The 16,251-nt window shown below is 38.7% G+C and overlaps 1 protein-coding gene across 2 annotated transcripts; it reads left to right on the top strand.

Annotated features, from left to right (window-relative positions):
* Positions 1-406: 406 nt before the first annotated feature.
* On the top strand, positions 407-15,997 carry LOC101863223 (methionine aminopeptidase 1D, mitochondrial). 2 transcript variants are annotated; one of them, XM_005089670.3, is made up of 7 exons: positions 407-613; positions 4,247-4,578; positions 6,504-6,695; positions 8,353-8,516; positions 11,485-11,582; positions 12,693-12,746; positions 14,436-15,997. In XM_005089670.3, exons 1-7 carry the CDS (start codon positions 604-606, stop codon positions 14,576-14,578), a joined length of 993 nt encoding a protein of 330 aa, XP_005089727.1. In that variant the 5' UTR covers positions 407-603; the 3' UTR covers positions 14,579-15,997. The 2 variants fall into 2 exon arrangements, with proteins under 2 accessions (XP_005089727.1, XP_012937492.1); XM_013082038.2 differs by lacking the exon at positions 407-613 and adding an exon at positions 620-771.
* The last annotated feature ends 254 nt before the right edge of the window (positions 15,998-16,251 follow it).

The following is a 16,251-nucleotide window of genomic DNA, read 5'->3' as shown; positions in this document are numbered from 1 at the left end:
GGGGGCATAATTTGTATTATGGGTAATATTGAATAAATTTGCTCTGCGATCGTTATTTATACCCACATGTTTGCATTAAAAGACTTGAAATATTTTAGGGAAAGTCCTATACCGGGTAGATCTAATGCCGCATGCGCCTTGTCATCTTGACTTAAAATAAAAATGGAAAAGGCTAGTCAGGTTAATGTGCCCTGTCGTTTAAAAAAAAAAAATCAAATATACAGATCTATGCGTTAATTTTTATTTTCTGGCCATCATCTAGATCTAAGTCGCATGTTTTATACATTTGTTAGATTTATTCATGTAGGCTAACACATTATTATAGGCCTACATCGTACGTGTATCGTTAGTGATCCGTTTCCGTTACGTATTTTTAGACAGCAGCAGGAGAAAGTTCCGATAATTACATTAAAAATTCTCGATAAGATAATAGCTCTCAAATTCTATAGAAAAGATCCTTGGCCTAGGCCTAGATCTAGAATGCTAGACTGCCAGACTGGCTGGCCCATTTTTCTCTACAACCTTGCCCTTGATTCGCCTTGAAGCAATATTTTTATATTCTCAGTTGTCTTTCCAGTGACATCGCTATACGTGCATGAAAACATGTTGAAAAGTATATAACGTTTGTATTGTGGTTTGCCTGTTATGTTGCCCATGCCCTTCCCATGCTGTCCCTTACTCCCCCCTCCCCCACCGTTCATCAAGGCCAAGAGACTACTCCATTCCGAGAATAAAATATTGGAAACTGGAATTAATCTATACTTGATCTAGGCAAGGGCTAGATAGATCTAGATCTAATTAATTACCATAATTACAATAAGACTGAACTTTGGTGGACCCAACACCAAACGAGGCCGGAACTACTTTTGAGCCTCGCTGTGCAATGATAATGCCATACGATGGTCTACTCTTATGTTATTGTTTTGCATTTGTGTGGGTTTTTAAAATTATTATTGCCAGGGCCCCTGAACCCCCCACTGTTGTTATATGTACACAATTGTCCGCTCATGTCATGTTATTGTTTTGCATTTGTGTGTTTTCATTATTATTGTTTCACGGTGGGTCCACCAAAGTTAAATCTGGCCACCAATACTACTACACTACATTGCAAATATTAAATATATCAAAAGATAATATGGACAGTCCTACCTGTGTTAGACGGAATCACAAGGAAGCCAGAAAAAAATTGCGTCTTAGACAGGGGAATTTAGGGGGAGATGGAAGTGGAGGGGGGTCAATCCCTGCCCTTGGGATCGAGGATCGCTAGTCCGATCGGCAAGGAGTGGTCAAAACTTCACCCCTCTCAACTGCTATCCTGTCTGATAATGACATGCGTCACTCTTACTTATCCAATCACCACTAGTGCTTGCCTTTCATAAAACCACTGCTTGACCAATTAAAAACAGAAACATTTGAATATCTCCTTTGCTTCCACCTTTAGCCCCACCCATCGGTGTAACAAGCACACTCAACGAATGCCACCCCTCACTGCCATCATGTAACAACGATTCGATGAACTCTTTTCTCGGCTGGCGTACGTACAATCAGGGCGGCAGGCATTGGTCAGACTAACTAATTTCACACCTCTGGCTTCTGGCTACCCAGGAAAGTTTCTGTAGTGGCTCGCTATTCGAGCACTCTCAGGGGCAATGGGGAGATTTCACACCCAAACTTCCCTGACCATCTTCATCGCTCTGAGCTCTCTTGATGGGGTAACATCTACCCCCAAATTGCACCCCTACTCCCCTTCCTCGCCTAGTGATATGGCCATGGCGTTAAGTTTAGAGCCAGCAGAACCAAACTTGCGAGTTTTGTTTCAAATCAGGGTTGAGCAGGCAAAGCATTTTCCGTCTTAGACAGGTGAAACTCTTTGAAGGGAGCGGATTTTTCTTTCCTTTTCCGCGTTGGACAGGTTTCCGAATTATAGTGGTAATTCAAGAGGAATATATCAAGGGGGGAGCGAGGAGATTCCGTTAAGACAGGTTTCCATCATATACAGGTTTCCATTAAGGCAGGTTCGACTGTATATATATTTATATATAATACATGTATATTTGTGTGTGTCACGACGCGGTATAATCAGGCGCTCGTCAATTTTTGGGCATATGGAGTTATTGATGTCATCTTAAAGCTTGTTAATTTGCTTTGTTTTCGATGATAAAGATATCCATTTACCTTGAATAGAAGTCAAGATATTTGCGATTGAAGGAGGTGGGGTCACCTGGTTTCAGAAGTAAAATTAGCGAGAAAATGGCCTCTAAAGTTTGGTGACTCCCATAGCTTAAGAGTCCTTGGAAACTGAAAATTCACCTTTTTTGTGCCTTTAATCAACTTTTTCCCATAAAATCCACACATTTTTATGTGTTTTAGAATGGACATACAAGGTGTTGAGCCAAAAAACAAAAATTTGAACAATATTTCCAAACTGGCCAAAAAATGCTAATTTCTCGGATTTCATTATTTTGACAAGCGCCTGATTTCACTATGCTGCCTCACATTTATATATATGATATTGCAAGTGGCCCAAAATAACACCCCAAGCTGAAGAAAAAGAAGAAAGATCTGCTTAAAAAGTTGTAAAAGCTGTACACTGGCTTCCAGTTGAAAAAAGAATCTAGCAATATTATTCTTTGGCAAGCTGAATGTACTGAGCCAAGAAAGCAGAATTATTCAGGAGAGAGGAAAAAAACAGTGGAATAGTCTGGTTTTGGCCCCAACGATTACTACTACCCCTACTATCCTGCAATCCTACCCCTACCCCTACTCTTGCCCCTGTACACTTGTAACCCTACCTCTACCCCTACCCCTAATTCTAATCCTTACCTTAACCCTAACCCCAACCCTAACCCATATAAAGTTACTATTAATATTTCATTACTCTTGTTGGGGCAAAAAACAGAAATTGCCTAACTGTTTCATTCTTTTAACAATTGTACTTTTAATTATTTTAATTTTATGTATTTTTTCCTGCTTTTTTTTTTCAAAGTTTAGAATTTGAATTTCTACAACACATTTTTTTAGTGCATGCAAATGATCACAGATTATGGGCAGTGCCAATTGGAGGATCCCTTCGGTTCGGCTACGTGAACGTTATGTTTCTAGCAGCTTCAGTGCACACTATGAATAGACCCCTGCCTCAAACTGATAACCCAACTCACGGCCTTGAACACAAACATTTGTTCTTGAAGGTCATTGTCACTTTCGTTCGGTTTGTGCCACAATGGTAGCTTTTCTCCCTCCATGAAGAAAAATCTGGTTAGCCCTGATGACCAAACCGAACTGATCTTGTCAATGGTCACCCGGTGTAAGAAACTGCAATTTTGAAATTTCAAAATTGTAGGCTTCATGATTTTAACAGTTGGCCAACGGTGTGTGTGTGTGTGTGTGTGTGTGTGTGTGTGTATGTCTGTGTGTGTGTGTATGTGTATGTGTGTGTGTGTGTGTGTGTGTGTGTGTGTGTGTGTGTGTGTGTGTGTGTGTGTGTGTGTGTGTGTATCTTCAACTTCACCATTGAAAAGCTTGATTTCATACAAAGTCTCCATTTGTGTAATTTGCCACTGATAGTTGGTGGGGGGTTTTTACATCCACTGTAGGTGTCAGAAAAGCACAGAAATTTACATAATTCTGAAAATTTAGGTTGTTGCCACGTTTTTGAAAATGAAAAAGGGTTTGTATAAAATTTACAAGGTGCATCTCCATAAGTTTCCCAGTATATATACCTCTCACAAATTATGTGATATAGTTTATCAAAAATTGTTAAGTATTTAAAAATAAACTTCATTATATTTTACCTGATGAAGTTCAACAAACAGTCAAATCCCATTATACCGCCTACCTTTGGATGAGCATGATGAGGTTGGCGGTACAGCGGGCTGGCGATATAACAGGATTGCACTGATTGCCACCTTGACTAGGAGTTGATTGGTAAAGGCTAGAAACTAGAGGCAAACTCTGGCCCATCTTGTCTCATCTACATCTGTCTTGCACAATTGCCATACACTGGGGAAAATGAGTAGCAACCAATTACAGAAGTTTGGCTATACATGTCATGTCAAGGACCCTGTAGACATACAGCTGTTTGTTTTTTTGTCCATCAACTCGTCCGTAGTCAATTGTATTTGATACATAATACAAGTAAATTGAAATTCTAAAAGCAGCAGTCATTCTTTCTATGTAATTGTTGTGTTTGTTATTTTTTAAACTATGATACTGAAATAAGTCTTTTATATATATATTTACTCAACAGGTATACTGTCGAAAGGAGGATGGAGTTGCTTTTCTGTGATGCCAAGAAACTGCCAAAAGTATATTTTATTGAAGACGGTAAACAGTGCAAGACACTCGTCAAACTCATTTTCATCCGTATTACAGAGAACTCTGCAGCGCATGTTTAATCTAAAGAAATACACAACATACCGAAGTGTACCACAAAAGATCCAAAGTCCTCCATATATTCTTTCTGGAAATGATGTTTCTCCAGTATCAGCTGACGTCAAGACAAAACTGCAAATTGAAGAAATGAGGCCTGCATGTGAGCTGGCTGCATCCATCCTTCGGCATGTTGGAGCCAATATTGAGGTATGTGTACTTCTGCAGTCTCTCTTGTACAAATATCAAATTCTTTAGCTGTTTTAATGTTAAAATGTACTTTCGAATTTAGAGCGCTGTTTAGAGAAAATATTTTAAAATTTACTTAAACTGCACATGCTTTAATTCATCAAAAAAAAGAAGCAAGTGTCGAGGGCTATTATATTTTTCTATTTCTACATTTTCTTTCATAGTTTAAAAAACTCTGTGAGGGATTTCAGTTAAGTTGAGAAATAACAAACGTAATTTTATATACATGAGATGGGGTAGAGCTGGCGGTGACGGTGCAGGGTTACAGTAAAGGCCGGGGGCCAACGCCTGTGGATTTCAGATGTAAATGGATGCATGATCCTCCTAGATCTATGTGAAACAGTGGATCTAGACCAATGCGATGTGTTTAGACTTCATTCGTCAGACTTCGCTGAAGTTCACCGCATGTGACATTCATTATGCTTGGTGTTGATTCTATATCTCTAAATTAGTTTAGTTTTTGTCTGTGTTTAAAACCAGAATACCAGTGTATCATACAGTGGAAACCATATAACAGGCCCGGTAATAACAGAGATTTTTTAAATCCTCGTTTTTTCCTACTCTTTGTCTCTATTAAAAATTATCGGCAATAACAGCGCATCATCGGAGCCCAACCAGTTATAGCAGGGACAAAGGCTCGTCAACAATGTGTAAAAAGTAAGAGAGAGAGAGAGTAACGCAGTGATTGAACAAGCCCCACGCAAGCCACGCTACTGCTGCAAGCACACGCATCGGGTGAAGCGAGAGAGGGCTGCGGTGTGCTGCAGACTTTGGTCGTCTAGTCCTTAACCTAGATCTTGCGCAGGCCTGCCAATGGCCAAAACCCCTGTTCGTGGGTACTTGTGACAAGGGAAACTACCTATGAATAAATGCAGCTGATTTGTCCACAAATGCTTACTTCCCTTACTTTCTGATTTAACAGGGATCGGATATAACAGGACTTTTTCTCTAGTCCGACCATCCCTGTTATTTCAGGTTTCCACTGTAAACTATAATAAGAAAAACAGACCTAAGAACCCCACTGAATTTCTGTTAAAATTCATAGGACCTAAATAATTATAGATTTATGTGATTCATTAGTTCTGGATTCTTTGTGATCTCTAGAGACTTTCGTTCGATTCACTTCGCCACATTTGGCATTCAGTAAGTCTAGAATCTAGATTCTACTCAGTACCACTTGTCTGTAAGAGACAAGACATACTATATCAAGATTATGGACATAAAGTTGCAACCTATAAGCCTTGCAGGTTCAGATGGGAGAGATGTTTGGCTGCATCAGCCAGTGGAGTCTAAATAAGGTTAAAACCCAGGGGTGGTCACCCTATTTTGGCTACATTCATATAGCCCAAATAAGGTAGCCCTTAATTTATATGCATGTCAATGAATACCAGGCTACATCTTAGAGCCAAAGTTGAAAATTATCAAAATTGAAACAGCCCAGCCCCAAGCAAGGCAAGCAGCTGACCCTGAACCCAGACTAGTCACCATGTTAAGTCTGTGATCCCTGGAGACAATGAAGTTTCCGTCAACCCAACGTCTTGTTGGATATGAAATGAAGGTGACCCAATGGTAATGGTTTGAACTTGTGGGACAGGACGGCCTTAAAAAGCTGGTCATACTCTATCCCTCCACCACTTTGATTTGTACTTGTAGGGAATTACTTCTCAATTTGTTAACATGCAGTACTTTCATAAATCGTCCCCTCAGAACTGTTTTGTCCAAAGTATACTTAAGTAAAGAAGCACTTTAGACAAAATAGTTCTGAGGTGACGAAATGTTGGCTAATAGTGATACATTTTGAAATATTTACTTCTGGATCTCTGTGCTTGCGAAAGTTTTTTATTCTTTTAATATTCTTTCAAGTCTTGGGAACTCTTTCCAAACAGGCAGGAATGACAACAGATGACATTGACGCAATGGTTCACAGAAAAAGTATTGAAGCAGGAGCATATCCCTCACCTCTTCAGTATAAAGGCTTTCCCAAATCAGTTTGCACATCAGTAAACCATATAGCATGCCATGGAGTTCCAGGATCTTTGGTGCTACAGGATGGAGATATCATCAATGTGGATATCACTGTAAGATTGTCAAATTACTTTTGGTTGCTCACTAACAGTTTCAAAGTGAAAGTACTTTTTGTCATTGTGTGGAAATTCCTTTTATTTGAATATTTCTGTAACCAGAAGTCTTTTTGTTTGTTTTTGTTTTCTATAAATTTAACACTACTAATGATTCGAACATTTGACTATCATATTATTGTTAGAAGGGGTGTGCTTTCTTTTTTCGCAACTTGTTTAGTTTCATCAGTCTAAATTAAATTTTTGGCACTGAAAATTAATTCAGGTACATTTTTCTCCTTTTTTAAAACGTCAAATTTGGTTTTCTCGAATCTTTATTCCAATCATTGCAAAGACAATAACTTATTCATAAATTCTGTTTTATTTAGGATTAGTCAATGTGATAAGCCATTCTTTAATTAAAAGGATTTTATGCATGTAATATTTTGAGGCAAAATTTATTTTATTAATTATTTTTGCAACATGATGTATTTCACTAAAGGTTAAAAAATTTAATTTAAAAATGTGCTAGAAATTTGATTTTTCTCCAGACTTAGTTTTCACACCCTGTGTTACAAAATGTGGCATATCTTTAAAACTTCTCAAGATACTTGAAAATTTAAAAAATCATCATCTTCAGTATTAAATTTGTCACAAGAATATGCCCTTATTTCAAGATCCAATATTTCCAACAACCAGGACCTTTGTCCAGGCACACACACATATCGCGACATCAGTGCTTTTTTGTTGTATCTCCATTTTTTTAAACAGTGAAAATATGACTTCTTCTTAAGCTCACACTCACACTTTGTTATGAACTGTTTTCACTGTTGTTTTAAAAGGAGATACGACAAGAAAGCACCCGGGATGCGATATGATAATAAATTTTGACATTGGTTCTTGCAGAGATTTTATCTTGTGCTTTGCAGTTTTTTTTCTGTTCAACTCATTACTGCATGCAAAGGACATTATGGCTCTCACAGGCGTAATGCAAAGTGTGCTATCCTAATTGAATTTTAAGCTGTGCAACACACACTATTTTTCACTCTGATGATGTTGAATTATGAGTTCTGGCTACTTGCCCTTAGCATGGCTTATTCGTTCCAGATTCTAAAACTGTGCAGATAAAAGAAAATAAACTTCTCTTAGACTTAAAGTGTTTGCTCATTTTACTGTCAGTAAGGAATTTCACAGTGATGTGTAAGAGAATATGCCATGACAATAGGCCTACTGACGCAACATAGTTTTTCTTGCATGCCCACAGCCCAGAGTAATTAATCACAAACCTTTTTCATCAAGCTCATCTGCCCCAATTCATTTTTGCAATAGAGTGCTGCCTTTTATAATGAAAATGGTGTTATAAAGGATTTTGATAAATCTCCTTCATTTAGTGGAAAGTCTTATGACATTATCATCGTCATCACGGAGTGCCACATCTAAAAGATACGTAAGCAATCACGATACTCCATTCATTTCTCTACTGAGATGCTCTCAAAAAAACTTATGGTATTTCAGTATCCTGTTTGACTTTACTAAGCTTATAATTTTGAGCTCAAAGCATTCGATATACACTAGTTACTTGTTATTAAAAAGAATTTTTTGCATTTACTAGTGCTTTCTTGCTAATTACAAATGTAACATTTGGTCAGTCATATTTGAATCTTGTTTTGTTTCACAGGTATTCTTTCAGGGTTATCATGGTGATACCTCTGAGACCTTCATGATAGGTGATGTTGACAGACAGGGTCAACTCTTGGTGCAGGCTGCAAAGGACTGTAGGGACATTGGAATCTCTGTTTGCAGAGAGGGAGCTTTATTTTCTGACATTGGGGAGGTCGTATAGTAAGTTGTTGTGTGCTATGTTAGACTAAAAGTAAAAAGATGGTTTTATCCGATTACTCACATTTTTTACAATGAAGTTCAGTTACAGAGTTCAGTTGCAGGGAGGTATTTTTTAATGCCTCAAAAGACTGCAGTAGAAAGTACTTTTTCAAGCAAAAGTCAAGCGCAGTATAACAACGGTAACTCGAATTCGTCAAGACAGTCCTTGGGAGACATGTAAGACGAAGGGTAAAAAATAGGACCGTAGACACAGTTCGACAGATGCATAATTTTGAGTCTTCTATGTTCGACCCATCCGCGTTATACTGTAGAGTCAAAACTGTCTAAGATGGCCACCCATTGTCGGGGGGAAAAGTAGCTGTATTACTATTAGACAGGTGGCAGTCTTACACAGTGCTGGTACTATGTAAAAAATATGCAAGGGAGAAAAGGGGAAGAGGCTGTCTGTACAGGTGATTTGTTAATTGTCGTATACAAGTGACCATTAGTAGAGCAGGTTTAACTGTACTTGAGTGGGAAAAAGAACTTCATCTCGAATCAAACTTCAGCCAGAAGAAACACTTTTAAAATACTGTACTCAGCTTTATGGAGCCTTGTTAAAATTCTTCTTGAAGAAAGGATAGTACATTATGATTTTTTTGTTTGAGACTTGTTTTGAAACCAGTTTTTGATCTTTCTCTTATCAGTGCTTAAATCTACTTTTGTTAAAAGGGAGACATAACTGTCAGCTTTGATATCAGTTATGCCAATTAAATTAATTTTTTTTGTAAGTGTTTTACGGCGCTCGCAACTGCATAAGGTCATATGAGCGCGCGGGACACATTAAACTTTTTCAGTTGGTATGAAATTTTGAATTTTGCCCTACCAGAAGATCAGGGGTGTGGCTGAAAGCCAAGGAGTAGCAGTAGAAAGGCTGTAGAAAGAATCAGGAGCCCAGAGGAGGAGGGCAAAGGAGATGAGGGAGTGGGGGCAGAAAGAGAAGACGAAAGCAGACGACAGAACATTGGTAGAGAGCAGGAAAGGAGGTGAAAGGAGACAAATTTACAGAAGAAAAGTTTTCGGTCACTACCCGGATTCGAATTTGGGACCTTTGAATGAGAGGCCAACACCTTAACCTCTAGGCCACGAGAGCCCCCTGCCAATTTAAGCAAGAAATGATAACAAATAACACTGCAGTGTCAGGAGGATTATGGAGCAGAACATATATCTGTCAGTGAGCTCACAAACAGCAAGTGCTGCATCTCTCCTTCCTCATCATGGTGTTTCGCATATTCACGTAATCCCTTGAGTTCACTCACTTTGTGGGTAGGCCTACTTATTTACTGACAACAGACTGTATTATCATTACCGTATTTTACTGACCAGCATCGTTCATGACATCATTTGCCTCTTTTCTATCTCTTAATTTTTTTTTAAATCAGTTGCTTTTTACCTAAAACTGAGAGATGATAACAGAAGCAAAACATCAGAGTTATCATTTAACTCTGTTGCATCCTGGAGGTGTCATCTCTGACTCGGAGGTTGACATGTAATGACCCTCTATCTTTCTTTGTCGCGAGCTGCCATTGCACATTCTGCCATATCCAGGCCAGTCCATGTTCTATGTTATCCATCCATATTATTCTTTCCCTTCCTCTGGCTCTCCTGCCCCACATCTTTCCTTCAAGCACTTCTTTCACCTCTTCTATAGCATCACACTTCATAAAAGTAACAATGTATTAATATTTATTTTTAATGTAGGGATTTGTATGCTCCCATCGACACGGTTTAGATCATTAGAAGGTGAGCTTTTGACCCTGCCTGTCAGGACCAACCCTGCTGAGAGGGATACAACATCCCAGCAGACAGACCAAGACACTCGAAAAAAATTTCTCCCTACTTGGGAATCCAACTTAGGTCTCCTGCATGTGACAGCAAAGTGCCTAACTGCTACACCACAGACACTGGTACAGTGTGTTGAAAATCAAACACATTTAATCATTTTTATTACAAACAGCAACTTCAAGTCTCACAAGGAATGTGCTGTTTATCATCTTCTTTGGTCAGATTCCACAGTTCGTTCAGCACATCATGCTGAACACATCACCAGTATGCTCTGAGTCTCTTTGCAAGCACCAGTTTGAAGTTTCTTCAGTCATCTAAATACCATGTAGCTGCATTTGACTTTGATTAACCATGATACCAGCAATTCTTTCTTTTACAGAGTAATTTGAAAGACCGCAGTGCTGCACATATTTTTCAGATCAAAAGGAGAAGACATTAAACTTTTAATGTACGGCCTAGATTTTTTTGTCTCAAATATAATATCTCACATTGTAATTGACATTTACAAGACTCAAAACCTAGTCTATAAATTATAAACTACAGTCTAGCATAATCATAGTGAAATTGGCAGGAAGCAGAAATCTTTGTTATCTTCGAATTTCGCTATGTACGTGTTTTTAAATACAAAAAATATATATATAGTCGGACACAGCTAACGCGAACGCAAAAAACTTTAAATCACAGATAACTTGTACAATATGCCATTCCCCAACTGATATCTTTTTAATATGTCATAATACGGTTTACCCGAATTATGGATGTGTCAAACACATTTGTCAGTCCCTGACGTATTCGAGTTAACCATGCCAAACTGTACCTATATATTTGATTAATAAGAAAAAAATTCAGGACCTCAAAATCTGTGTTTGGCTATGTATATATATGCTAGACTATTCTGACTATTCATTTAAATGTGAAAAAATCCAATGCCTGGGTCACCTGTTGCTTGGTCCTGGGTAGTAAAATGAGCCATAGCTTTCTTATTGCTATCGATTATTTTTGTCCCGTTTCTTTTGTCTTGAAAATTTTGATTGATATAATGAGAAATTTTTCAAACAGCTTGATTTTTTAAAATATTGTACATGCATGTATCTTTTCTTCTGCATTTCTTAGTTCTAATGTTCTCCCTACATTTCTACTGCAGCATGAAGGCACAAGAAGCAGGTTTTGAAGTGATTCCAAATTTCTGTGGTCACGGCATTGGACAGTACTTCCACGGACCACCTGATATTGTGCATGTTCGTAAGTATTTTTCAAGAGCAGTATTGTGTATCTACTTGGTTTGTCTTTTTCAGCACCATTTACCTACATCTCAGCTTTTAGATTAACATAGGATGGGCTCAATGGAAAAACGGGTGTTACGACAAATTGGAATTCTTGGGGGCACAGAGGACCTCGAATTCAACGAAAACTTGGATTCAATGATAAAGACAGATTTCCTGTTTTTTTAATTAATTAAAATCAACAAAATCTCTGAGTGGTTTTTTTTTTAATTTTGGACTTGTGCTGTTGGCCTTTTTACATGAGGGCCGTTGCAGGTTCTTTCATGAGGTAGGGTTAAGGTTAGGTCTCTTCTTTATTGTGTTTGTCGGGGTGGTCGCTCACAACACGAAAGTCGTTCCTTTTATGACGCCCACAAAAGCAAAATTTTCAGACAATCCAGTTGAGGCTCACATGCAGGTCTAATAAATGAGTAAACCTGGATTCAAGGAAGTCATAATGAGCCTGATCTACTCTGTTCCAAGAGACCATCAACAGCACTTGCACAGTGTATCATTACATTACATGCTTAGCCTAGCCTATTGGTTAAATGTTATGCGTCCAATCAGAAGCCTTCTTCCATGCCAATACACTTGCCGTTAACACATGTAAGATATGATGCGTCTTTGTGCTTTGTGTGTTCGAGGGTCAAAAGAGGTTGGTCGGGTGGCTGTTAGTGCATGGATCTGAGGGGATTGGGGAGGGGGGGGGGGACTTTTTAATACAAGTTTTTTTGTTTTTTTTGTCTACGTGCAGAAACTACTATATGTTACTAATGTTTTTTTATTCTTCAAACGTGGGTGGTTGGCAGGTGCTCTGGTGTCATTTGCTTCTTCTTTCCTTTCAAACATCTATCGTCCTTATCTCCCCTTTTTCTTTTTTATGTTTGTTATTCTCTTGTAACACCTCTAATCTTCTGGTGCTCATATGACCTTTTGCAGTTGCGAACGCCGTAAAACCTCTACTAAAACTGAAACTTTCTTCAAACCAATTTACTGTTGTAGTTTCTTCATTACAAACAGTTCCATTGATTTACACATTTTCTATCGTACTGACAACTGAATTAAAAGATGACTCCACTTCATGTTACAGCCAGTTACTCTGGAGCACGAGGTGAAATGAAAGCTGGAATGACTTTTACTGTTGGTACGTACAGCATCCTTGTTGAATGATGTGGTCTTGTGTCTTTTTTTTGTAATGAAAGAATTTCCAAGTAAGATAAAAGATTTACAGTAGTCTCCGCCTAAACGCACGGCATACAAAAGCACGCTCCGCTCAAACGCACGCTTCCGTCATCTGACGGGTTTTTTACTCTATAATTTAGACGTACAAACACACGGTCTCTCCCTCTAAACGTACGCTCCGATCTGCGAAACACGCCGACAGATAAAGCTTGACAAGGAAATTTTCACTACAACCGTATAAGACAAGCCTAAGAAAGAGTGATAGACAGCGTTTTCACATCCAACTTTCCACAGAGACACATAAATCTAGGTCTGGTCGGTGAAATGTTGGGGGGACTGAAATGTTTTTTGATAGGTCACTGGAAATGTATCTTTGAGAGAAGGTTTCTGACTGGTGTTTGAGTGACTGCATGTAATGTTTCGTTAGATCTAGGCCTGATGCGCAATACGTGTAAATGCCGTAAAGCACTAGAATCTAGATCTAGACAGGATAAAAGATTATACAAGTAAGCCTAATCAGCTGTGCTCAAAGAACTTATAACGTACTTGTTCAACGAATCGCAAGAGAAATGTTTCTCTGAATGTAGAGAATGATTCTGCGTGAATTTACGGTCGGGGGGGTTGCTTGGAAAGCCACGTGGCTGGGCTGTTGCCTCTATGACTATCGCCAACAGTTTCCTCTTACGCTATCTGTTCCCGAGGTTTATAGTCCATAATAATATAATTTATTACAATGAGTCTGTCTCCCCCCCCCCCCCCCTCCCCCATTGAACGCCTTTTTATTACTAACCCCAGTGGGGGAATCTTTAACAAAACAGTCACGTGCTGTCACATTATCTGCCAAAATGACCCCCTCCCTCCAAGGGAGGTCACTAGAGTTAATAAGGAGTTGAGATGACTGCGTCCCTTCCTCCCCTTGCAGAGGTTCATGTAAACACACGCTCCATGTAAACACACGCTAAGGAGCCCTCCAGAGCACCGTGCGTTTAGGCGGGGACTACTGTATTATTCAATTCAGGTTGAAAACTTTATAGGGTTGTTTAGGAAACTATGAAAATACCTGGTTGCTATGAGTAACCAGTGGGCTTGGCTACTATGTAGGCCTGTTTTTATAATGAGAACCTTCCCATGATAAGAATTTGTACAACTGTTGAAGACATTAGGTTGTTTGACATGTGAGGGACAGTGTACATTTGTTAGCATGCTGGCTGCATCTGTAACATCAATTGCACTTCATGTTAAAGAATCTGGTAAGTATTTCTTTGAGTTGTAGTAGATAGAGTAAGACAAATTGATTTGAGTAGTGTACTTATAACCCACAACTGTGTCAAAATAACTTGCATTGCAAAACAAATCTGCTGATCTCTTCAGGTTAGTGATTAACACAGACACAAAACAAACATCAAACTTTGAGTCTAGAATTGTAGAGTACTTGGTAGAGTCATCAGATGTGCTCTCACTAGGCTGAGATTGCTCCATAGTGGTCATGAAACACTGATTGATCATATATATACATAATGACAGTCTGTTCCCTGTGGTCATGAAACGCTAATTGATTGTGTATACATAATGGCAGTGTTTTTCTTGTGGTCATTAAACGCTGATTGATCGTGTATACATGATGATGACATTCTTTTCTTTTCTTTTTCAGAGCCAATTATATGTGAAGGATCTCCAGAGATTCAAATTCTAAGTGATGACTGGACCGTTGTGACCAAAGACAAAAGCAGATCTGCTCAGTTTGAGCACACAATACTAGTCACTAAAAATGGCCATGAGATACTCACAAAATGATTAATCTAAAACTAAAACTTTTTTTATTTAGGTCGCTGAATCTTTACGTTATGCCTCCAAACATCATTTGTATGAAATTTTTTTTTTTCCCTTTTTTTATATCACAGGTTTGTTTGCTCTTTCTCATGGGGTCCACTTACAGAAGGTTCTCTGATATATATTTTAATTTATTATTTTAAGGGATAGATTTTATTTACAGTTAAGGTAGCCTCACCAGCTAACCTCTAAACAGTTACAGTAGTCTCCGCCTAAATGCACGGTATTCGGGAAGGTCCCTAAGCATGCGTTTATATGAATCTGTGCAAAAGGAGGAAGAGATCGATGCAATCATCTCATTGCCTTGATATTCTAGTGACCTCCCTTGGGGGTGATGGGTCATTTTGCCCAATTATGTGATGGCACGTGACTGTTTTGTGAAGGATTCCCCCGACTGCAGTTATGAATTATGAATACAAAGGTGTTGAATTGGGGGGGGGTGCACAGAAAAACGGTCTCACTGTACTGATATGCACTATAAAATGTCGGGATCAGATAAGAAGAAACTGTTCATGATAGATCTAGTCATTAGGGAAAAGCTTTCAGCCACGTGGCTTTCCAATTTCAAGCGACCAATCCCGACAGTCTGATATCTATTGCAACTCGATAAATGCATGGATGACGTCAGACTTTTTACTTGTGAATCGTTGAACAAGTACTTTATAAGTTCTTCGAGCACAGTTGATTACCTTACTAATCTTTAATTAGAGTGGCATATCAAATGTTTTAGAGTATTCACGCGTGTTGCGCATCATAGTAAGCTGTCACTCAAACACCAGGCAGAAACCTTCTCTCAAAGACGCATTTCGAGTGACCAATCAGAAGACATTTCAGTCCCCCCTCCCCTCCCTTACATATTATCACCCGACCAGTCCTAAACCTATCCTATACGTGATCGTGGAAAGTTGGGCATGAAAACTCTGCCCATCGCTCTCTCTGTTCTGCGTGAAGGTCAGTCCCGTCTAGGCTTGTCTATGCAAGCTGTGTAGGCTGCTGCGAAATTTCCCCTTGTCAAGCTTTACCTGTCGGCGTGTTTCCTGGATCGGAGCGTGCGTTTAGAAGTGGCCGTGCGTTTGCACGTCTAAATTATATAGCAATAAACTCGTCATATGACGAAAGCGTGCGTTTGAAGGGAGCATGCCTTTGTATGGCGCGCGTTTAGGCAGAGAATACGGTACTGTACTTAAAACTTAACTTAAATAATGACTATCACTTTTATTTTTCAAAGTAAAGATTATGGGATGAGAATATTAGGTGCGTGAATTTCAGCACACACAAAAATTGAACGTTTTAATTAATCTGTACTCTTTTTAAGTTCTGACTGTGAATTAGTCTTTTTTTATGCTTCAATAAACAGCTGTCTCAATTTCAGTTTTAAAAGCTAATGTTTGATTTGTTCATATGCTGTTTGTTTAAATGGTAGAACTGGCCCCACTGTGGCACGGAACATACAATACAATGCCACATACACTCAAAATCAGTAAATTTGTACGTTTTTAGTGAAGAGATGCGTGTTGACACAATGATAGTTATATATTGCATCTATTTATAACCTGGTACCACAAGAAGTCTCCCTTTATAAATCTACAACAGGTGTAACGTTTTTATCATAAATTATATCAAAGTAGTGATAGGCA

Source organism: Aplysia californica, unplaced genomic scaffold (genome assembly GCF_000002075.1).
Source record: "Aplysia californica isolate F4 #8 unplaced genomic scaffold, AplCal3.0 scaffold00008, whole genome shotgun sequence".
Taxonomy (NCBI): Eukaryota; Metazoa; Mollusca; class Gastropoda; order Aplysiida; family Aplysiidae; genus Aplysia; species Aplysia californica.
Note: the sequence above shows the minus strand (reverse complement) of the source record. Positions and strands in the feature narration are given on the sequence as shown.

What these genes read in the sequence shown, in the direction of transcription:
- LOC101863223 (XM_005089670.3), top strand. An exon ending in ACCTGATATTGTGCATGTTC is followed by an intron (nt 11,583 to 12,692) that starts GTAAGTATTTTT and finishes TTCATGTTACAG; the next exon opens with CCAGTTACTCTGGAGCACGA. An exon ending in TGGAATGACTTTTACTGTTG is followed by an intron (nt 12,747 to 14,435) that starts GTACGTACAGCA and finishes TTTCTTTTTCAG; the next exon opens with AGCCAATTATATGTGAAGGA.